Below are 24,994 nucleotides of genomic sequence, written 5' to 3' on the forward strand. Positions count from 1 at the left end.
TTTTTATTTACATAATTCCTGTTGTGCCAGTGGAACCTAGACCCCACATGTTGCCTGACTCTGAGAATTTGGATCTACATTCACGTGGATTTTTAAACAGTGCTTATCCTTGAAGACACCTATTGAAATCGTGACTCATGCAACAGTGGCACTTCTGTGGAACCTTTTAGAATTGTATGTCATGTTATAGGTACAGCTTGGTTACTGAATATACAAGATATGTTGTCAGCATTCATGCACTGCTGCTGGTAATCACTCTTATTTTATTATTCTTACAGCCAGGGTGGGCTGTAGCCTGCGCTGCTTCAAACAGCAGCAGCATTGCCATTACCAGAGGCCAGGGCAGGTGCTAGTGGGAGACAGGTAGCTTCTCTGAGCTGGTATTAATTGCCTGCTCCAAATTCAAAAAATTCAAATCTGAAATCTCAGTAGTATCCAAGTATTTTGTGTTTCTTCAGTAGTCAGTGAAGAAATATCCATTATCAGTGCACATGTGGAGTTCCAAGAATCATGACTTTATGGCACTCAGTCAACAGGCTCTAAATTAATCCATACTTAAACAAAATTTGTTCAAATTTAAGATATGAACAAATTATTAAGATAGATGGGAAAAAAAACAGTAATTTTTTCCAGAGCAAGAGGACTTAAAAATCACTTGAATGGCTGCAATCAAATACAACAAATAGAAAGCCCAGAAAAGTACTGCAGATTTGTGCAGTACCACAAACCTATGGCTAAAGCCGGGAATCCTAACTCAAGGGAAAAGGAGCCTTCTATCTGACTGGGTAATCAACTTTAATTACAGAAGTTACTGCCTACTTTTATGACCCTCTTTTCCATCCCCCCAATTAAAAAAATAATCTAAGAAAGAAACTGAGCAGCAAGACTTTAACCGCGCTTTAGCACTGGCTTGGCAGTGACTCCGTTAAGCCCCAGCTTGGCTGATTCCTGTGCACAGCAGGAGATGATCAAACAGTGGTGCAGTTAAATCCACTCCAACACAGAAGGCTTGTGCAAGGCCCACTGCACCAATTACGTCTACATTAACAACTTCTTTAAGAGCTCTGCTAAGTACACGACTTAATAGGAAATTTCATTTTCAAATAATTTTCATGTAATGGATATCTACACAAGGGACATCCACTTGTCTCCGGCAGCTTTTTTCCTTTTCTTTTTCTTGTCTGAAGAATACTTTAAAATATACATGTCTGGGACATACACAGCCACCCAGCAATCCGAAGCTGGTGTTTTCCAGAAAAAGAGAATGACAGAACTGTAAGCTAAGTTAAATAAAAATAATATTAACATGCAAACAAACAAAAAACACACAGTGATCTAATGCTTTAAGCTTTGTAATTATTCCTTCTTCAAAAGAACTCTCTTTTTGGGAGCTACTTTTACACACTTCCATACAAAGATTTTTGCTATTAACAGTGAGAATACCTTTCCCATTCAACCTGAAGAGCCTTCTCACACAGCGCTTTATCATAAACTTGTTGTTTTTAAGTTATGCTCTTGTATAATTTTTGACTTACATTTTTCAGGCGGTGTTATTGTAATAGTCTGAGCTGTAAATTCTTCATCAAAATACCTGGTGTCTGTCTCAGATGTCACTTGAGGTTTAAAAGGAGGTACAAGCTGAAAGAGACCAAGAAACAGAACAAGATTACTATACGTGAAGCTAACCAAATTATCACAGGACAGGAATTACAGTTTTCCTTTTTTCCCTACACCCTATATCTAACAGAGTTACAAAGGGGTCACTGAGAGACAGCCGAGTCTCTAACTCCTGGTAAGAGATACATGTCATTATAGACAATCTCAACAATACTAGTTCAAAACCTAGCTAACAGCAAGGTTAACTGCAAGTATCATCACTCTTACATGACCTGCACCAGCCTTGTTCTGCGTATCTTCCAGAAGAACAGCCCATAGGTCACAGATTCTAACCAGAATGCACATTCAGTAGCATAATGCACACTGTAATGTGCAGTTCAAAACTACACAGCAGTTTAGTATCTATGATATTATACTGTGTTCAAATCTGAGTTTAAAACTGCCACCCAGTTCTTCCTATGTTTTCCTTCTCACATCAGATGTATTACACTGACCACTGACAACATGCAAGTTTTCTTAGCTGGATAAAGTCACCTTCACCATCTTTGGTACTACAAAACTCACAGTAAGACACTGTGTGGTTTGGACATGGTACCAGATTCTGCTCTCCTTTCCAGGAGAGAGCTTCAGCATTAACTTTCACTCAGCAGTTTGACCCTTCTCTCCCTGCAATGGTTCGTCCTTCTATCAGCTCTATTTCATTTGATCCAAATCTTCACCTCTTATGTGAGGAGGAGGAGAAGACAGTGGCTTACACAGTCTGTAACAAATACTATTTAGAACAAAGTGGTTGATGAAAAACAAAAGGTAGTGCAGAGTAAGATCACAACATATAGCCATGTATGGGTTTGCAGCTGAGGAAGAAAGAAAGCGATGCATTAGCTGATCTGTTCTTCCATAAAGGAGGATGCTTGGTCCTCCAGCGCTACACTGAGGAGCCAGACTTCTAAATGAATAGACAAGTGCTCATCGACACCTCCCCGTGAGCCAGATGATGAAAATGCCAGCGATGCCACAAGTCCAGATGTCTGTGTAAGTAAAAGAAGAAGACAAGAAACTCCAGTCTATAACCAGAGGGGAAGAACCCAGTGCTAATTTGCAACACTGGTGTTCAGCGATTCACTCATCTTACAGAAGCACCTTTCATTTTCTAGACATGAAAAGCAGTAGGAGGCTTCAGAGGCTGCAAAAACAAACCATGCAGCCATGCAGCTTCTCCACAAAAGCTCATGCTGTATTTATCCAGGCGGCACCTTCACATACACTGATGCTTATGGGAAAGAGGAAACGGCAGCTGAGATCAAGAGGCACAAACACAACTCAAGAGAGCAGTAGGGAGGTTCCTTCACTCTTCTCACATGCTCTGCCTCCTTCCCTCACCACATCTCCACCAGCTGGGAGGTCCCCTGAACTTCCTCTTGTCCTGCTCTCCTGGCCTTTAACCAGCACAGCCGCTTCTAAAGGCCTGCTGGCTTCTCACTCCAGAAGCCCTGTCTGCCACCACATACACACCTTCCCCTTCCTCAAACAGAGTCTTTCTCTGACCTTCATATAAGTGCAGAATGACTTTGAAGACAAACTCCTTGTTTTAAAGGAAGAGCCTCTAGAACAGTTTACCAGTCCCTCCACAATTCTTGTCAAGACACAAGGAACTTCCACACACTGCTTGGGCATCATCTCCAGAAGAAATTGGGAGAAATACAGTACAAAATCCTTTCCTGTCACATAAAGCAGAAGCTGGGAGAATGGTATGAGTGATGTGCGTAAGTGCACACAGAAGGGCACTGTACCTCATCAGTACAGCCGGGAGATTATAGACTGAACCACTCACTTGAGACAGATTTTGTAAGGCATGTCACCAACATGCCGGGCCATGCTACAGAAACTTGGCAATTATCTTTCTGGAGTGATGCCATCTTTGTTCATTAACTGTCAGCTTTTATTTAAAAGCAGAAAGTAAAATCTCCAAAAATCTCAGCTGCAATGAAACTGCTAGGAAGACAAATAAGGTGCAACTCCTGCACAGATAACCACTTACACTGACACAGAGCCTACATAACAACCCAGAAACTTTTCCACGCAACCCAGAAGGGTGAACAAAATACACAATATTGAGTACAGCCCTGATAACCACAACATGATGTTGCCTCTCCATGCTCAGTGGTATTGGTGCTTTGGTGTCACAGAGAAATGGTATCTAACAGCTCTCACCACTTCTGACCCATGAAATCAGAAAGTCCCAAAACAGCAATGAGAGTACCACAAGGCACACATGGTGACAGGTGTCCAAAAGGAATAATAGAAGCTTCAGCTAAACACAATCCTTGTCTCCTGCTGCTCAATCCTGGCTGCCTGGATGTGACAATTTGCCCTTTTCTAACACTTTGTTCCATTTCAGGCAGACCCTTCAACCAGAGAGGAGACTCTGTCTTCAGCAATTGACTCTAAGGACCAAAAAACACACGTTTTGTGCGTTCATGTATTATACACACACACACACAAACACATGTATGTGTACATACGTACACATGTGTGCAAATAAAGAAGTGAAAGACTAAATTCAGCGCTGAGTTAACTGTCTGTAAGAGGTGATGTTTAAGACAAATCCAATTTCATACCTGTCAATCTGAATCTACCCCAGACATTTCCAAGGCTTAACGTTAGAAATGACAGCAGAAGCAGTATCAAATTCTTAGTATTTTCATTATTGTATATTATGGCATTTCCATTTGGCATCCATCAAGAGTAACACGTGAGGAACACCACTGTTTTCCCACAGTTCGAGGCCCAGAAAACTTGTCACCCACCTCTTGGGGGAACACAAGGGGCAGGTAGGCACCTGAGTACTTCAATCACATAGAAATGAACAGGCAGCCTCTGTGTTTGAGCTTTTTCATGCTGATGTAACAGCTACACTAGTACTTCTGTACGAGAGGAAATATACATGTTATTAGCTCAAATACAACCTGACAGGAAACATTTGTCTTGGATCATATGGGAAGTGACCTGAGCTGCTTTAGAGTGTCTGTGATGTACTCGACCTGTCAAGTGAAAAATGAGATGCTTAAGAATTGTTATTGTCCCTCTCCTTTTAATTTAAAAGGAATTTTCCTTCCAGTGAACTCAAAATTATCGAAGCCACAAGAATCCCACCAACAGCCTGCAGCTGAAAAGCACTCTGAGATGAAGTGCTAAAGGAGGAAGAGGTGCAGCTGTACACCACCCTCTCTGAATTGTTCGCGCTATGTAAATAAACTATGTAAGTGGATTATAACCTCAAAACTCACAAACACGAATTCTTTAAGTACTGTATCAATGTAAAGAAGTGAGCACTGTTGTCCAGATTCTGTTTTTATTCACGAGGGATAACAATTTGAATCTTACATCTGTGGTTCAACTTCAGTATGACATTCTGATTTGTTCAATCAAAAACAAGATCACTGCTGCATCCCAATGTGTTTTCCTCTTCTATACTAACAAATCACAGTGTATGAGAAAAATTCTTTGTTCCTCAGAGTTTACACATTTTGAAAATGCAGTTGTTTCTCCAATACAAAATATATTTCAGTAATGCCTTGCACTGCCATCAAATGCTGCATTTCAACAGTTGCCAGTTAGTTTATTATTTAGGTCTGATACATGTCAAAACCTGTGTCAAGTGCTACAGTTCTTCCTGGCTGCAAAAGTTAATTATACGTTGGTAGTTAAGTGTTCAACATCTGATGTCCAGAAATCGAACTTCCATCTATGTTGAACTTTACTGGAGAACTACACAGAGCTGTGATTGTCAAGAATCAAACCAAAGAGTCAGATTAACCTATTGAGAACAGCAGGACAGTGAGAGGAGAATGGGGTCACAGCACTGAAATACACCTTTCCATTTCACCACAAGCACACTCAACTTTAAGTGCTGAAAACATGTCACAGTTTACAGCCTTCCCAACTCAACATACTACATAACTCACTGCAAGACACTGCAAGTAAACAGACTATTTTTACTGAAACTGGAATAACAACAAAGCAATAACAACAAAATAACACAATTAAGCGTTTTAATAAGACACTAGCAAAGTCTATCTTTAGATTTGATTTTTTTCTGATGTGTATCTGTTAATGCGTTCTCTCATTCATATGTCTTTTAAGCTCCCTTGGTGATCTTAAATATCCTGCAGATACTAACAAACTTCATGATCCTAAAGATCATGCAGGCATTACTAGTACCCAAAGCCTTAGCTCAGACTTTCAACACTAGATTGTCAAGAATATTTCCATAAAAAATTGTCTTTTAAAGTACTCGTTCTCCTTTCCTAACAACATTTTTTGATCCTTTTTCTGAAAATAGCTCAGTTACCAAAGGAAACAGGAGCTGACAAGATTTTGCACTCTGTCAACCTGGATGTCCTTTCCCCAGAAATTCTGAATGGCTGGGCAAACACACCATGATGGAGGAAAATCCTACCAAAACCACCAAATTGAGCTTATGGAGTAGGAGACAGTCATTCCCACCCCATCCCACACCCAACCTCTAAGGGAATGACAGGAACCTCAGTTGAGATTCAAAGCACAGGACAGCACAGAGCTGGAAGTGACCCTGAACCCCAGTAAGAAACTACATGTGGGATGGGGTTGGAAGTGCTTCTGAGCAGTGGAGGAGGTGGCAGAGATGGGATTTCAGCAGTGGAAGGACACCGCTGGTTCATCAGGGTTTTGCCCACAGATGAACTTTTTTCCTCAGAGCTGCAATGAGAACAGCTTGTTTTTGAATCAAACACCTTTATGCTATACTCTGCCTTCTGTAAATTCTAGCAGCTAAGCAAAGAGGTGGCAATCAATCATAAGGTCTACATATAGCAAGTATTACTGGAGCACATTGAAAAGATCAGCCTGCTTAGCGGATTTCTGATGTTTTCACTACTTTGTATGGCAACAACACAAAAGCAAGTAATGGGTCATTTCTACAGGTTTTATTACACAGCAGGTAATCGTACCAAAATAGCATGACTCACATAGCAACTGCTTAAAACCAGATGCTGGCGTTTTCCTATTTCCCTCCTACCTCTTCCCTTAAAATCTGACCAGTGAAAGTACCTAAATACGCATTCTGCATTATACTTATGTTGCAGATTTTGCCAGATTTGAACACAGGGTTTTAATCATGGCATTTCATCTTCTGTTGTGGTTGTGCCTTAAGAAAAGCACAGGCTGGAGACTGAGGCTGGAGGCTGAGGACCAGCATTTCACAGCTGCACGACCTGCTGGAGAGGTGTCCTTGTGCTCAGCAGGGCTGTAATCATCCCTGCCACTTGCCCCACTACCTTCCCAGCACTAGCAGAGAACTTTGCTTCAAGAATAGTCAGAGAGACTAAGAAATCATAAGACATATGTAACTCAGCCCAAATTCCTGTCCAGCCTCTTCTTCCTTTCCATCCCTATTACATACAGGAGGAAACCCAGGCTTTGCTAAGAGGTCTGGATGTCCTCTGACGGGGGCCACCTGAGTGCTTCAAGCTGTACACCTGAACACATACCCTAATTCCTACCTTCAAACTAATGCCCATGTGGTTTTTGTTCAGTGAAAGATCCTAGACAGAACATCTGACAATTTCAGAATATTTCTGCAATCCAAATAAAAGCACCCTAAAACAATTCCTAAATGAGTAACAGCAATGTCAAAAAGCTTCCCGGTCCTAGCTAAAAATAAAACAAATGATTTATTTAGAAGTGTACGAGCTTTTGAAGTCCTCAGAGTTTGCCAAACTATTCAATTTCTCATAGTCAGGCACAGAAATGAAAACTCATCAGGGTTGAGCTGGTCACAGGAAGAACCTGGCATAGACTGCCCTCTTTCATATGCCTTCATGATTTTTCTGCCAAATATAAATACATCTGACCACAAATGCTAAGTACTATACATTTTTCATTTAAAGTCAACGACCTTCTCTGCTCCACAATGTACCATACAGTATTTTATTATCACTGCAAAGTACCAAATTAGTTTAATTAGTTAGCAGTATCAGCGAGCTAATAATTCCATTCGACCATTTGGATCCCTTTGACCTGACAGAGCTCGTGTTTGCTGTGAAGCACTCCAAGTTTACAGACACATAATGCTGCCTCCAATCACACTCATGAAGTGATAACCTGGTAAGTACAGAGATGTACTCAATCTCGAGTGGAAATGATCAAAATCAGCGGCATGGTGGTACAGCACACACATGTACAAAATGATTCCCCTGAAACTACTTGGAATGCACATGATTTTTCGTTTTCTATTAGTCTGAATGCAAACTTCAGTTCCTTCATTACTACGAGAAACACATGCTTGAAATGCAGCCAGAAAATAACAGTTTCATGGTGCATAAACCTCAAAAAAGAATGCTGTGAAATATCTCTACTATGCAAATAATTATATCAACTATAAATTTCATCAAGTGACCCTACTGCTGAAATCTGTACTACTAATAATAAACAGCAACAGAAGCAAGCATTGGATAAAGCTATTTGAAAACCAAATTTGTTCGATGCACACTCCTGAGTTGTTTTAGAAACTGTATCACATAGCAAACCCTCAAAAACCTTCTCACAAGCACTGTAATAAAAATACTTGGTTAAAGTTCATTAAGCTTATTATTATGCTAGAAGTTCACATTTCAGAACACCGTCTTGCACTCTGCATACTTCAGAACTGATAAGACAGCGTGTGCACAGAAGGAATGCCTGGACTTCTGAACCTACCAGACAAACGGCTTTACAATAGCAATACAACTATTTTTGAATTAAATAGAAAAACATACTGTCTGAACTAATTTTAATGAGCTATTTTTCCATAAAGAACACACTGTGTGCCAATACTGCACAAAAATAATTCCTCTGGTCCTGGAAGTTAACTGAGGAAATCCAATTCATCTTTCAGTAGCAAATTTAGTTTCTCAAAGCAGCAGTGGAAAGTGTAAACACAGAGTGACTGCCATCTCTCCAGTTACCACATTCCAACAAGCCATGTCCACCTCCACAGGCAGAAAAGCAAAATACCTGCATTTATGTCGAAGCAAAATACCTCCATTTATTTTAACAGCACGGAATAAGATTAGGATGGAAAAAAACTTGCCGTGTTGATTTGGAAATATTCAGAGCCTGCACTTAAAAGTTAAGAGGATCTGTATTGTAAGAACTAAGCTTGATGTTGAACAGCGTAGAATTGAAAGTTCTGTTTTAATCTAAAATTGGCATGAAAACTTTTTTGATGGAGTGAGAGTAATGAAACGGCTTTTTCTTTCTCATCCTCTCCCAGCACTGTGCAATGCAATCTATTCTCTGTCCTCAGTTTGGAGTTTTAGATTTCATCCTCAGAGTGCTTCCCTGCAACTGCCTAAAAACAACCAACCATTCTGAGCTCATAAAGTAACATGGTTAATATACTCGTTAAGGTTATTTATTTAGAAGTTTCTTGAAACATCACCATTCTGCCAGGGAAAAAAATCACACTTGGATCAAGTAACTTCAGAGAGTACCATATTTTGTATCATAATATAAGGTTCTCATTTCAATTCTGGTATTTGTCAGAGAAATACCACACCAACAACCACACATTTTTAAAATTCCAGTTCAACAACAACTGAAAAAACAGTTTGCAGCACTGACATTGGAGCATAAACATATTCTGCTCATTCGTATGTCTTCCATTTTCTTTTTTTCGAACAAAGCAAAAGAGGAAAATTTTTAAATTACACAGCTCAACTGGCAGATTAACAGTATAGAACAGTTGGGGGGGGGGAAGCACAGGAAAAAAAGACTATCAAAATAGATGGGCTTTATAGCAACAAGAAACTTCTCAAACAAGTGCTGAGAACAAATCAGCTTACGTATATAAAAGAACGTAAGTCAAATTGAATTCCATTACTCAGTAAGATACATTAATTACAAAATCATCCCCAATGTGGTGTTCATTATAGGAATAGGACTGTGTTTAGATAAAACTGTTCAAATTCAATTCCCAGCACTCTCTTTCTCCACAAGCTGTTCTAGCTCAGAATTTTAACGCTAGGTCTCTCTCTAAAAATTACTTTTTAAGAGATTTCTACTTAAACACAAATAATCAGAAAGTTGATTTTTGCTACGAATCTTTTCAATTGCTTTGTTGCAACAATTCAATAAAAGGCAAAAACACAATTCAGGAAAAAAAAATCTATTTTTTCCATGTCCTGATTCGTACAATTATTTTTCTTTTGAACACTCAGAAATATTAAAAAAAAAGGAAAAAAGCTTGGGAGGTCACGTAACAGGAGGGAAATCTTTGCTGACTTCAGTTTGATTAGCAACATTTACTTGTGGTCCATTGACATATCACTTATGAAAACCAAAAGATGAAAGTAGTTCACCTGGCTCAGAATAATTATTTATTTGTACTAACATGAAAAGCTGCAATGAAAAACACGCAACAGTTCCAGGACAGAAGCCAGGTTATTCAGCATCATATAAGCACATACCTTTTTATCATATACATCTTGCCAGTTTACTCCAGCAAAGAAACTATGACGCATGATTTCTTTTGCATCATCTGGGCCTCCACCAAGTCTAGACAGAGAATAAAAAAAAGCCCATATTAAACAAGTTCTACTCCTAAAAGGAGATTAAATTATCATGATTGTTAGACAAGAGACCATTTGTTTTTCAATATCTGGGAACAATTCTTACCTGTTCAATCTGATATTCTCCCCTATATAATATGAATTCAAGATAAAAAGTGTTAACAAAAGCATCCAAATAATGTTCTGTTCTACTTGATTATTCCAATCATCGTGTTTATTACTGTCCACAATGAGTTTTCATTCAAAGACATTCTTGAGTTTTCTTGAAAGACTAACTAAAGATCGGGCACCATTAAAAACCAAAACTAACCCAACAAAGCTGACACAGAATTTTACCAGGGAGGTGCCAAGCACTGAATTAGTAATGACTGACACATCATTTTTATAAAGTGTGTGCTGCTGTTGCATCTGGGTGCTGTAACAATTAACCAATTACCATAAAATAGCCTCAATCTGAGTTAATTAGTATAAATTAATAAATTGTAGGCCTGCTGAGAAGGTTATTTAAAGGCCACTGTAAATAACCACGCTATTTGCTGCAGCCCACAGCTTGCCAAAGCCAGACTCTGGCGTATCATCTCTGGAAGCAAATTGCAACTACTCCAGGTGAACCCACACAAGGTGGACTGAGCTCCCATAAGCAGACACTGCTGCCAGGAAAAAGGGTCCCATCCCTGCCCATCTATCTCCCCTCACTTTCATCCACAGCATCGCATCCACTGACTGTGATGCTCACTGGAGGCTGAGAGCTGGAGTCAGCTCACTAACCTGAAAGAAAACTAACCCCACAAGGAGAAAACAACAAAGAACCGGCAGCTTTTTTGCTTTAGAAGTCAAACTTGATTCAACATCAGTTTCAGTGAGCTCCCTTAGCTTGCTGTTGGTGGAGACGGAGCCATTTGGGACCTCTGCCCCTTTCAAAGCAGGTGGACTTTTAAGACTGCTCAGCTCTGATCTAGCATCTTCCCAGTCTAGCTATCCCATGGCGTAACTGACAGTAGTTGCAACAGAAAAAAAAATCTAAACTAACAAACAGCTTTGTATGTTGTCAACAAAGAGAATGACACAGGCAGTTTGTGTTTCATTAAAATGAACTGCTAAAGATATAAAGAGAAGTTTTAAAAGCAAGGAAAGGAGCAACAATTCTCAAAATTACAGAAATATTCTGCACTACCATCTCAGCCCTGCAGTGACTGGGCATAAACTTATTTCTACGCTGTATTCTTCTGTTTCTCAACCACCCATAAAATTCTCCACATCTCTGAGCATCCCAGTCTGCCTGCACTCTTCAGACTTCCTTCAGTATCTTCCCATCCAGACGTTCAGAGAAGAGCAGAGCTGCAGTTAATCTCTGTGCTTTCTCCCAATTTATCAGTAGCTAGCACTGAAACTTGAACATGAATAAGCTGAAGTAAACAGAAGTCTATAATACATACTACTGCCTGCAAAGATTAATTACAGGGAAGTATCTTTTCAAATCTAAAGGCTAATATATTTCATAAATCAAATTGTTTGGAGGTTAAAATGCAATAGCAATTACTACAGAGACAAATTCTTACATTACATGTATCTATTTGGTTGGTCATAGTTTCCTTTTACTACATACAATAAACTTCATTAAAACAGATGTTGATGGGCAGCAACAAAAATGATGACCACTTGTGCTGTGTCAGCTGCTGCACCTGGCTAAGCACAGGCAAATCCCACTGAGGGGCACCGAAACTGGTCCTGCTCTGAGTACCCGTGAGCACATCCTTGCTACAGAAAACTTCTTGTCTAGAGATTGAGGATGGAGTGCAGGAACCATTGGAAGACAGCTTTCCTAAACAGCAATTCTGCTGAAAGGTGCACAAGAAGCAGGTAGGCAATGCTCACTTTTAAACCACTGCATTTAAATCTCACTCAGAGGATGCATTATCAATTTGTAGTTTACATGATCTGTGATCTATTTATATGCTTTAATGCAACTTTGCTGTGGCAGTCTTTATGTGTCCTCACGCATGATCACACCAAAAGAAAAAGTGGAGCATTTCCATTAGACTATGTAACCAACTCAGGGTTAAATCATACTGTGACAAACACTACATAGATCTCATTTTGTTCCAGTACATAACCTAAACCTGAAAACTTCCTTGTGTTTGCTGTGGATGATTTTAAAAGTGTTCTCATCCAAGTCTCTTTTCTCCTTCTGCTTATCGATCTCACTGTTGTATATCCTAAGTGGAAATTTGAGGTTGTATGGCTGTATATGGCCCCTTCTTATGACTGGTCCTTCAGTTAGAAAGACCAGGCACCAGTGGCCTATTTTTCCTTTAAGAATTTAAACTATTTTTTTTATGGCTATGTACCCAAGTAATTTCACTTACCGCTTATTTGGATCTTTTATCAGTAGGCCTGAAAGTAATGATTTTGCATCTGCAGATAGAGTTCGAGGAAATTTTATGTCCTCCATTAGTATCAGTTCAAATAGTTTCTCGTGATCTTGGTTGTAGAAAGGCAATCTTCCACACATCATTTCATACATGACAACTCCTAATCCCCACCAGTCCACTGCACGACCATAGTCATTATCTTCCAACACCTAAGACAGAAAGCAAAGCCAGCTGTAAAACATGTGCTATTTCAGATGGGATCATTTCAGCTTATTTGATGTATCTTTATACGAGTATCTTTTGTAGACTTCATTTCCACAGTGTGTAACAAGGACTGACAGAACTCAGACCCAATATACACAACTGCAGCACTGACCCATTCACCTGAGTTCACTGCAATTACAGATATACTACGGTCTGTGCTGTTATCCCGTGTGCAATCATCAGAAACAAGCAAAACATACAATTGAGAACGGTCTCCTCAAAATTGTCATGACTGCATTTTCCCCTTTTCTATATCTTCTACCATCCCATTTATTCGCAGTTTTAGGAAGAGACACTTCATCTGCTGGCACTGCAGTCGCAGTTAGCGTTCTTCATGGAGAGGATGTGAGGCATCTCTTTGCTCAGCCACTTCCTCTCTTTATCCCACCTGCCAGAATAAAGCCTGAAACTGAGAAACACCCTTCTCTTACTGAAAGAAGCTTAGCTTCTTTGCTTCTACTGTGTTTATACTAAGAACCCTCAAAGCATTTTTCCTGACAATTCCATGCAGTTCCATGAGGTAATCCAAAGCAGCTGAATGGTACGAGCGCACAGAAAAACGACGACGTTCACATGGTACATTAACCACGACACTGGGTGTGTATGCATGATATTATACGATCACACAAATCAGTTTGTGACATTTGTTAAAATGATAATGCCTCCAATGTTGTGAGTCTTAAAAACTGACCAACTCCACAGGCTTCCTCCAGCAGCCTCAGAGAATTGGAATAAAAAATCTAAATGGTATATTTTGATCTCAGTAGATCTTAATATTGCATTACAGCAATGGAAGTGAAATAATAGGATTATACACCCACAATGTAAGCATTTATAAAAAAGAAACTAAAGGCTACTGCATGGGTGTATAATTCAGATTTCTGTGTATTATAAGGAGATCACATCCTTGCACTAAAAAGGTTGTAAAAATTAGAAGTTAATAAGTGCTAACATAGAAGGCACTGCATGTGCCTCAGTTGCCAACATGTGCTGAATAAAGATACAGCAATATAAAGGCAAAAAAACTTAGAACAAGAAATTACACTTAAATAGTAAACAGTAAGAAAGACGAAATAGATGAAACAAAAATAGTTGGACTCCATTTATAAAGTCCTAAAGAATTCTCCATCATTTTTGTATCATTTAAAGGCAGTTTCTGAAAGACAGAATATGCATACAACTGATTTAAAAATACATATATATTAACCTGTAGAGAACAAAATACCTTTTACAAGTCACTGTCACATGCAAACAAAACTGCCAAGCACTCACCCAGACTCAAATAGGAAGCAGACACACAGGAACAGTCATCTAGACACACGCCAGGGAAAGCCTGGTGACATCTAGTAATGCCTTCAGGCTTTAAGGAATAAGGCAACCTCTAGCAGATAAACTATAAACTTTATCCGTGAGCAGATTATCTTGTGACTGTCAAAAAAGCATAAGAAGACTTCCAGCAATTTCCTCTAAAGCAACGGCAGGCACAGCCTGCACCCATCTGGGGACACTGAGCGGCCATGGCCACACCATGTCCTCCAAGGACACGTGCCTGACAATGGGCAGTCCCAGTAAGAGTGTAGAGCTTGTTTATCTGCTATCTCCTTTTTCTCCCCCAGTAAGCCCAATCCTGCTTCTAAGTACCTGGTACATGTTAGTAGCAGAAGTAAAATGCAGAACGGCAATTTTGATGATCCCACAGTAATTAATGCATTCATATTCCTAATTTTCACGATCTTTAAGGATTAGTAATAGGAATGCGATGGAAAGAAATGTATTACAAATCCCTCTTGTGTATATAAGATTAAAAAATCATAAATATTAACACATTAACACATACTATTTACAACCATGCCAAAACACACAGATTCGTTACATCATTGATATTTCCAAATAGAGGGTGAAATTTTGGAAAGTGTAAAACACAACAAATTATCTGAGTGAGTACATGTGACAAAAGGAACTAAAATAATTCCAGCATTTTAAAATTAATTAAACATTTCATGAGTTCCAGCACACTGTAAGCTATTTGCTGAAAAACTGTATATGAAATCTGTGGCACTTGTCTTTAAATCACCACTTCTTCTGCCACATATAAAAGCATTATGTGTTTTTCTAATACACGTTTTAGCATCGTTACCATTTCTCCTATTTGTACCATTAGTTATTCTTCTCTTTAGAAGCTGGTAAAATACAAAAAATCGTGAGGCAGTGGTGGAGCTTTTTACAAGTGAGCCGAGGTGTGGTTTGCACGTGTGACTTACAAAAGCACGCAATGGGAATATAAAGCATTTCATTCTCCGAGTGAGGCAAATCACATGCCCAACAGCTAAAACAAACCAGATCTGGGGTTTTACCTAATTTATGCTGGGCTTTACCTAATAATAATAAAAAGTACGAGCAACCTTTTGCTGCATTCCCACAACAGCAACAAAACAGTGGTACAAAGGAAGAGCCAAATGTGATTTTTAACCTCTTTTTACATAAAATCATAAAAAAGCATAAAAGCTGGATTAACTGCCTCCTGAACCCGCATATCACCAGCCGGGTTCTCATCCCCAGCTGGCAAAACTGGCAACTCTTTATTTTTATTTAAATACCTGGTTTACAGCCAGCCAGACGAGCAAGAGCATCAGAAGGGTTTTGCTTACGAAAAGGAAAGCAGCCTGAAAACAGCGTCAAGGAAGAAAAAAGCAGCTCCATTTATTTTAATATAAATGGAATAAAACTGTGCATTATGCATTCACAGAAAAAAAAATAATTGTGCGCATTTAAAGTACTCTGTGGTTTCTATTCTTCCATGGTTTTAAGAAATCTAAAGGTTTGCAGACTGAGAAATCAATGGAATTTTAGCAACTTCTGTAATCAAATCCATACAACTAGAGTGGGCACAAGAACAAATCTAAACACGCTACCCTGGCATTACAGTCTTTTTCGAACAATTCTTGGATTTGAGGGACTTGTTTTTTGTAACACTGAACAAAGGTCATGAAAGACAAAAGCTTCAGCTCAATGCTAAATGAACATGACATACAGTTGCACATTTGTACCTATGAGTAATACAATCTTTTGCATATCATGAGATGGTTATCTGCTTTTAGAATGGCCTCCTTAGGCTGTCATAGCCCTTGCTACCTTCCAGCATATGTGAGGTATACCTGCCTAAGCACCTGGCCAGCCGCAGCCACAGTGCAAATTTTGATCTCTTAGCCCCTTTGTACCATCCTTTAAAGCCATCTCCACTATCTCCATCCATCCTGTATCCTGTAAGGGCACACGAATCTATATTTAAAACAATAGACTGTTCTAACAACTCTGTCAGGTCACAGCAGAAAAGGCAGCAGACACATCAAAACCATCGTCAAGGCACAAGCTCCTCCACTTTGGTGCTTGTTATAAAGCAATGCTTTATTTTCTAGGGCTATGAAACAAGAGGATCGTACGCATCTCATAAGCCACAGGAAAAGCAGCTACACTGAGTACACATCCAGTCAGGTGCACTTTCATGCAGATGAAGTTCCACACTTTCTTCCCCAAAATTAAAGCCGCCAGATCATTTGAGGACATGAATTCCCTTCCTTCATCTGCTTCTCCTACCACTACCACATGGGCCCAAGCCACCTCATCAAGATCTAGGTGAGGTTTTAGGAGATGAGAGCTGCAGTGTGATACGACTTCAGCATCTGGATAACATTACAGTCAGTCATCCCCGTTGCACACCCCACATCACTACTGTGCCCCGTGTCAAGTAAAGCATGAGGTGGGCTCACGGAGGTTCAGTCTGAATGATACCATAGATCACAGGAAATAAAACCCAGGAAATTATTTCATTTTTACTACTTGAATGTTTCTCACTCCCTCTGTGTTTCAGGCTCTAGTTCAGTAACAGGTTCTTCCAGAGGCAGTACTGACCTGACACATGTTCCCATATCTTTTCACTTGCCATGTCAAAGTTTTGCAACACGCTGCATCGGAAAGAAAAGTTTTACCCTGGGCTATCTGTAAGTCACCTTGGGATCTGAGTCCTTACATTGCTGCAAGAGCCCACAGTCTTCATCACAGGAGCTGTGCGGACTCTCACTGTTACTCCTGCTCATGCAGAGCTGCAATAGCCATCTTCACACCTAATGGAAAGATGAAGGGCCCAATTCTCTTCCCAACCTGTGTTTCTCCAGAGTGCTCAGGCACTACAAAAGTGCTCTAAAACTAATCACTGCACTGAAACTATTTCATTTTTATGGGCACTGATGCTGCTCTAAAACTTACAGCTGCAGTAAGTGGACAGTCTGCATTTATATGAATGCTTTTTTAAAAAAATCTTCAGAAGTGCTAGTAAGATTTGTATATTTCTAGTTTTAGATAAAAACTCAAGATGTTAAGTAACATACAGACTTTCTAACAACCAAGAAACATTAGTCATGCATCTGCTTCCAGGCACATGCAGACACTCCTGAGCTTTCATGGATGTTTTAGAGGTACTGGGCAACACTGTAGTTTCAGCTAAGGGAAAACTATTTCTTTACTTTAGAAATTTCATTTGTATTGTGCTCAGAAGGCAACAAAGAACATCTCTTATCCTTATGTTATAAGCCAAAACAGTAACCTTCAGTAATACACTGCAATCCATACAATTGCATGCCCAATTAATTAATGGTAAAACTTAGAAAAAAAGAATATATTCTCTTTACATCTTCAGTAGCTGGAGTCAAAAGTTTTCTCTGCTGCTGCAACTAGAGATACATCTGCAAACTTTTATTTACAGTATTGGGGCAGAAACTAAGGCAATAAACAATTAAAGAAGTCAAATCTGACACAAGCACAAGCCATGCTTTTACATGATTCTGTGAAAATCTTTTGAAGGGTAGCAGTCTACATAATAAGTGAAACCTATGACCATCTGAAGTCAATCATGTATTTCCTCTTTACTTTGGTGAAATCAGGATCCTCCGATATGTCAATAATCGCATAGCACTGCACAGGGTGTCACTGCCCTGGCCACAGACTGAACACAGAAAACCTCTTAATTCAGTTCTTCTAAATTTTCTTGAAACAAAATATATGTGATGACGTCCTCTGGAAGGTTTTTGATTGCAAAGCAGAAATTCACACAGACAGGAAATATACTTCCCACAGATCACTAAGAATTAATTCAATGCTGTAACTTCTGGACTCTAAAAATGTAGACAAACACAGGAATAACTGTGTGAATGAAAGGCTTAGTACAATTCACTGTTGATCTTCTACAAATGGCTGTCAATATTGGGTTTTATCTTCAAAATAGCACTATCATAAATATCAGGTACTTTGTGTTAGATAACCAAGGCAACTCACTGGAAAACCAATAACATTTTTGACCTAGTTTTGATTACTGTTAATATACTATATACAGGCTCTACGATAGGACATTAAAAATAAATAGCTTACTCAATCAATAATTTTGTCAGAACAGATGGGAAAAGATTTAAACATCTAAACAAACTGTCTGCACACCTATGTTGTGATAGAAAACTGAGAACTTGGATACACCAATGTACTGTTAATTCAAGGGGAAAAACCTGTTTTTAATTAAGTTTACGGTTCAGGTGAAGTGTATGTTACCTAAGCATTTCTGGTAACCCTTCACGCATTTTTATTGCTACAGTTGTTGGTCTGCTAACAAATATTCATCCACATATTCAACAAAAGTTGAAAAGTATATTTGCTAAAACTTTCTATTGATTGCAGTAGGCACTGAAGCAAAGTTTATGGCCTAGCACTAACAAACTAAGGTTATAAACATTTCTTTACAGAAACAGACATTTATCCTAAATGTTAAAAAATTCTTCCCACATAAAGGTATTTTTGCCAAATATGATACACATTTAGGAACCATCATAAGAGAATCTGCAGACGTCCTCATATCTCCATTAGCACTGTACTGGCAGTGCACTCCACAATATGCATTAACATAAAATGCAAGATGTAAGAAATAACAAATAATGACAATATTGTGATAATTTTTTTCTGGTTGCTTGTCATTCTTGATGAAAGCATTTTGATTTTTTACCCACAGTAAACAGCATTTATTCAGCTTTTGTTTATTGTTCATTGCTCTCAGAAAAACTGAAGGCTTATGCTGAGATAGAAATAATGTTTGTATTGATTAAATGAAAATTATTGAAAAAAATGTCAAGTGCACTATTGAGAGTCTTTGTAAGAATTGCCATACTTTCTTGCTTTAAACAAGAATGTGTTTTTTATCAGAAAATTGCACTCTGCTTTACAGTTCTGGTTTGAATACAATGGTTTATTTTTAGCAAATGCTGAGCTACTCTGCTTTTTAATCCTCTGTTTGTTTTATTATTTTTGCATATTTGTTACGTCTTTCCCCTTGAGAAGTCTGATAGTGCGTGTGGACAATTAGCTTTTGTGCCTGGTGAGATTAACCAGATTGCACAAAAATTCAAATTCATGGTACGTCACTGGTTATCTGGTTTCAGGAGAACGTCCACCTCTTGTGCTAATTTATCTGTTGCTGCAGCAGCTCTTCCGTATGCATAACTAAGCGATGCTTTCATGCCCCCATTTTTGATTCTGATGCTGCTGATTGCAAATGCTCTGGATACCTTCCCTTGTCCACATTCCATCACGTTCACCCCAGGGCTCTGCTGGCAATGCCAAGCTGACAAAAATGCTCCAACTGAAATCACTAGGTTTTTGATGACTTAGGCGTGTAAGATGACACTGTGGCACACTAGAATGTATTAAGTGATAACCAATGAGAAAAAAAGGTCACATTTGAGGTACCAGCATCTCAAGATTAAAAAAAAATTGCATGTCCATTTTCTTTCAACAAAAATAATCTTCTTCATTTCTTCACCCAGAAATAAAACATAGCCAAATATACAACAGACAGCTATTCAAGAGCACACACCAACACTGAACCACGTTTCCACAGGTAGAATAAATTCTATTGTGTCTCTAATAAGAAGCACATTATGCATGAAGTATCTTGGTAAACAGAGAGTAAATAAACTTGAACTATCCTTTTGAAGCTGGAAGAATATGAGTGAAGCAGAATACAACAACATAACTACAGTGTTTTGGTACTAAGTGAACTAAATGTATGTTAAGGAAAATGAGTACTGGTTATGAGAAGTTGAGAGTTTGGTGTTTTCAGCAAAAGCTTACATCAAAAGTAAGGTGCTCCCTGCCAGTATGAAGCAGTGCCTCATGCTATAGATGAAAACAAACATCAAAATAAAAAATATTTATGGCTTCAGCATTGGTAGAAAATGGCAATGAAAATATTTATCAAATACTTTTTAATTTATGGAGTAAAATACATCTTATCAACAGAAATATTTTTAGAAGAACCTCCTTCTGCAAGACAGATATTTATGATAAAACTCCATTAAACTAATGAAAGGCAATAAACAAATCTTCAGCCCTCATGCTGATGGTAGGTCCTTGTGTGATCCACACAGAAAACAATGATTTTTTTTTAATTGTTGTTGATTATATCTTCTCTACTTTCTCAGTTTTATATCTGTCTGTATGATAAAGAGGTAATTCTGCCCATTACAAATTAGCTCTAGTTGTACAGCTATCCCCAAGAAAATTATTACATGCTTACATACTTACAACACTACAAATACATGATGTTACAGAACATCTCTTGAGTATGGAAAACAGTTAATTTGAATACATTGTTTTAAAAATCAGACAAAACATAAATTCCACCTTTTCAAGTCTCTGGCTGATAAAAATTTATGTTCCATCCTTAGACAAAACAACCCTGTACAATATACTTACCTAAATTTACATTGAATACTCATAGGTTCCGTTTCTTTCTACCACAGATTTTGGGGGTGTTGTGGTGGGGTTTTTTGCCATTTTTGTTAGGGGGGGTAGATGGAGGAGTACTCTATTTTGTTCATTCTAACTTGGCGATCAAAGAATTTTTATTTTTACACTATTGCAGAAGTGCATTTTTCTAGGTTTCCAAAACCACCTTATTCAACCTTCCCCATCTGTCACCATCTGCTTCTTTTTAGCATGTACTTTTTGTGTGATCACATAAGCATGTGAAAAATAACTAACATTCAGATGATTGTCTGCTGGTACATTTGAGGACTGGGCATAATAAAAGTGAACTGCCAAAACGTACTTAACACTTCTAATTTTGTTGGGTCTTGCATGTAAGCTACATTTGATTTTCAAACTGTTTTACAGTTGGAAAGTTGATCAGGTACTCTAACAGTAAAACTGAGACTACATAATTAGCTCAGCACTACAAAGATTATATTCAAAGACAGGAGCAAAACCCAGAAATATATCCACACGAGTTCACACATCCATCTTGACTGAGTCTGTCTGCACAATATTGCCTGAGGCATAGGATAAGATGCTACAAGAAGCTGCTTCTGGACAGTCACAGCCTGTGTCTTCACTCTACCCTGCCAGAGGACAGGGAATAAAGGACTCCCATAATTACAAGCAAGAAACTCAAACGAGAGTAGAAATGCATGGAAATGTAATCCATTCTTTGCCACACAGCAGATACTGCTTCTAGGTGCAAAGTAATTGAAAATTGCTATTGAGGCACAACAGCCAGAGGGTGGAGGTGTCCATTTCTAGAGCTATATCACACTTCAGCACACCATCCATTTCTGCTTGTAAATGTACTTCCTAATTAAGCTTTAATATAAAAAGAACCAAAAAAGGTATGAACCTAGAGAAACAAACGTACCTCCCAGCCTCCAAATACACATTAACTTCACTCTACAAAAATTACATACGCGACTTTTTTTTTTTGTGTTGTTAGAGATAGCACCACAGGCTTCAGGTCTTAAAATACATTTGACTAATATAGACAACTTGGTGTACTGTCTCTCTGTCCTCTCTTGAAAAAAGAATCAAGAGAAATGAAGAGAATAAAAAGAATCCCAATAGCAAGTGAAATCATCCCCTGCCTCAGATAAAGCCAAAATGCCACCAATCAGAAGGCTGTTCACCAGAAGCAACCAAATACAAATGAGAACTTGTTCTGTAGAGAATGATGGAAGACAGAGGACAAAATAAAGTCTCTTTTTCACTGTTTCTCCTAGCAGTATTGTTCAACTCTTACAGTTCCTACTGTTCTTACAGCCTTGCGAATGCGGTTGTCATCTAGCAACATCTTAACAGCTATTTTACCTCACTTTCCCCACATTCTCTTCTTCCCTATTTACCTGTACTATCCAATAGTTCTAGACCTGGAAAACAAAGGTGCATACCTATCACATATAAAAGCCGTACAGAATTTCATAAAGCGAATCACTCAGGTGCCTCAATTATCTTCAAATTCAAATAAAATGTGAAGGAAAAGGAGATAAACATAACAAAAATAATTCCATCCTTCAGAACCTCTATGTTCCTAAATCAACAACTTTGCACCTTGCTCCTCTCTATATTAATTCAGTCATCAATTTTGACTGCCTTTCATCTCCGCAAAACACTTTATTACTTTCTGTTAAAGGAAAATTAACAAAATAACACAACTGTCTTTTGTTCAGCTCAGCTTTGCTTTCCTTTCAATTAAAAAAAAAAAAAAAAAAAAAAAAAACCAACTGGCTTTGACTATATTACCTACACAACTTCATTTTTTCTGTTGCACAGCATGTCCACCCAGAGGACCCAGCCCTCTCGTGTCATCAGATTCCCTGCAAACAAGCACCTTCATGCTTTTCCCCAGGCCTGAACGAACTCCTCAGTAACATTCTCATTGCTACTTTTACCTGCATTGAAGTCTCCCTTTAAAACACTGCTCTCCTCTAATGCCTGCAAAAAATTAAAACACTGATTTTCATCCTACCCTTATACAGTATTTCCTAGTGGTTCCCTCCGTGCCTATATACATTAGATTCAACTCATATCAGACAAGTTATGTGGCAGACCACCACATTCTCAGTCCAAAAATTAATCAGACTACCTTTGGTAAATATCCAGAGCCAATAGAAGCAAGCACTATAAGAATGAAATAAATGCACAGCTGCACCAACGTATAGCTAAATGTATAGCTGCCTCTACTACAGCATTTTATAACCTATATGCACTACAACATTCTAGAAAAATTCAAGTTCAGTTCCTGTAGCGCATGGGAAAATTTTCTTGCTGTGACAAATCAGACTTGGACGGTGTGGCCAGTTGTGTAAGCACCATGCTTCTCCCTTGCTGAAATTCAGCCACTGACCTCCAACAGCCAAGTTCTAGATTTTAGGTCATTCACACATCAAAGCCTTAGCCCTCCAAAGAGGTATAAATAAGAAATCTAGTGAAGTATGAAGGAAGAGTGGTTACTTCTAAACAAAAAGACTTTGACCTTTTGTTTGGTTAATCTCGGGGAAATAATTACAGATGATCTCTCTCACTCTCCTTTTTAAAAGTAAGACTTAAAAAAGAGAAAGAAAAAAAAAAAGGCTAAACAAGCATTGTGTGACATATAGCATTGCATTTCTTTCATCTGCACTGGTAAATTATAAAACATGCAAATTTTCTCACACCTATCAACAAAGCTATGAATCCATTCTGGTTTTATTTATTGTCATAAGTGGCTGTAAATTGCATAAATGCTATTGCAGTGGCCTTGCAGTAATATTTTTAAATAAAAGACTACTCTTCTTGAAGAAATGCCATCTTATAAGGACTTGAACTGAAATGCAGAGTCAGAAAAGTGTAATGTCATATAAGAAATTACCTTCATAAATATATAATCTGAGCTAAAGGAAATTTTATTTCTTTGCCCAAGTAGCTTCATTTCTTAAATATTCTGCTAAAGAAAGCAGATTATAGAGATGTGTATCCTTATTAGTATGTCTACGATCCCTCACAATGTGCTGCAAACTATCAAAATTCCAACTGCTTTTAAATATCTCACTTGTGTATTTACAAGTACAAGCACTTTCTCAGTTTTCTCTGTTTATTCATTAAGCATGTGATACTGTTTAGGAAAGCAATGGTAAAATGATTGAAGTCCAGCTGTAACATTAAGTTCTCATGATCTGCAATTAGACAAAAGTCCATTAGTCTTTGCACTCTGGTAATGGCTTCTGTGATCTGAACTACATGAAGTGAGTTCCCTGTCACAAATACATGAAAATACTGGAGCACCCTGTTTCCCTGTCAGTCAGCTGTCCCAGGTATGAAAATAGACACAATGGTTTCATGTGATCAAACACTACTGTAACAGAGGAAAGGTTGGGTATTTTTTTCGTAATAGCATTCATCTACTACTAACATAATCCTTTTAAATTAGAACTTGTAGATAAATACGTTAAGTCTTCTCTTGCTATCTCAGTAACTTAAATTTTGTCTAGGTTGCTGGCTCTAAAACCTTTATCTCTGAGCTAAAAGAGAATGAGTTCTGTGCCAGGGTTAATGAAGGGTCAGTTTCACTCCAGATAAGTTTATACATTGTAAGTTCTCCAAAAATACTCATAATGGGAGGTGAAGAAGGGTGGGACAGCTAGAGAACAGAAAGGCAAATTGGATCAAGTAACTTGTGGAAGGTGTCTAAAACCCGGGACGACCCACTGCCAAATTTGATGGAAGAGAAGTAATGTTTCCAAAACTGTTATATTGAGAAGTAGATGAAAGCAACTAAACAGGGTACCTGCATCTTAGACTGTTTTCAGGACTGCTGAAAAGAAGACAACAAGAGAGTAAGAGGTGGCAACGGCAACTGCAGTCTGTGCAGAGATGATAGTATCATTCTTTGTGCTCTTCTATGGCTGCAACAGATTCCGAGTACAGAACACAAGAAAAATGGCCAGTGTACCAAGCCAAACAGGCAAAAGAGCAACATCATCTAAGCAGCCTTAAATTCCAAATTGGCTAAGAATAGCTCAGAAATCCTTAAATGCAGGTAAATGCTGAGTGCCCCTGCAGTAAACACAGAAAAAATGTCAAACTCAGAAGTCTCAAACACTCAAACCTGACCATCTCCACATCTCACAGCCACCAGTATCCTGAAGGTGATGTCTACCAGTTTCCTAGAAATCCCTTAATTGTAAGGTACAGAATGAGAAATTAAAGACAATCTAACCAGCTTGCTCAAAGAGGCTTCAGGGCTTGCTGCTGCTCCTGCTGCTCAGAATTCAATACTCCCAAGAAGGTAGGAGGGTGAAGAGCCATGCT

General features: G+C 38.5%; 1 protein-coding gene across 3 annotated transcripts in view; it reads right to left on the minus strand.

The window, feature by feature from the left end:
* Positions 1-24,994, minus strand: part of AKT3 (AKT serine/threonine kinase 3) — a 146,992-nt gene that overhangs the window by 6,558 nt on the left and 115,440 nt on the right. For all 3 annotated transcript variants that reach the window (XM_048937587.1, XM_048937588.1, XM_048937589.1), the window contains exons 11-13: positions 12,572-12,786; positions 10,104-10,191; positions 1,536-1,638 (exon numbers count right to left, since the gene is read on the minus strand). In XM_048937587.1, the coding sequence (XP_048793544.1) occupies positions 1,536-1,638; positions 10,104-10,191; positions 12,572-12,786 (406 nt within the window). The remainder of the gene's footprint in view (positions 1-1,535; positions 1,639-10,103; positions 10,192-12,571; positions 12,787-24,994) is intronic.

This window comes from Lagopus muta, chromosome 2, assembly GCF_023343835.1.
Source record: "Lagopus muta isolate bLagMut1 chromosome 2, bLagMut1 primary, whole genome shotgun sequence".
NCBI lineage: Eukaryota > Metazoa > Chordata > Aves > Galliformes > Phasianidae > Lagopus > Lagopus muta.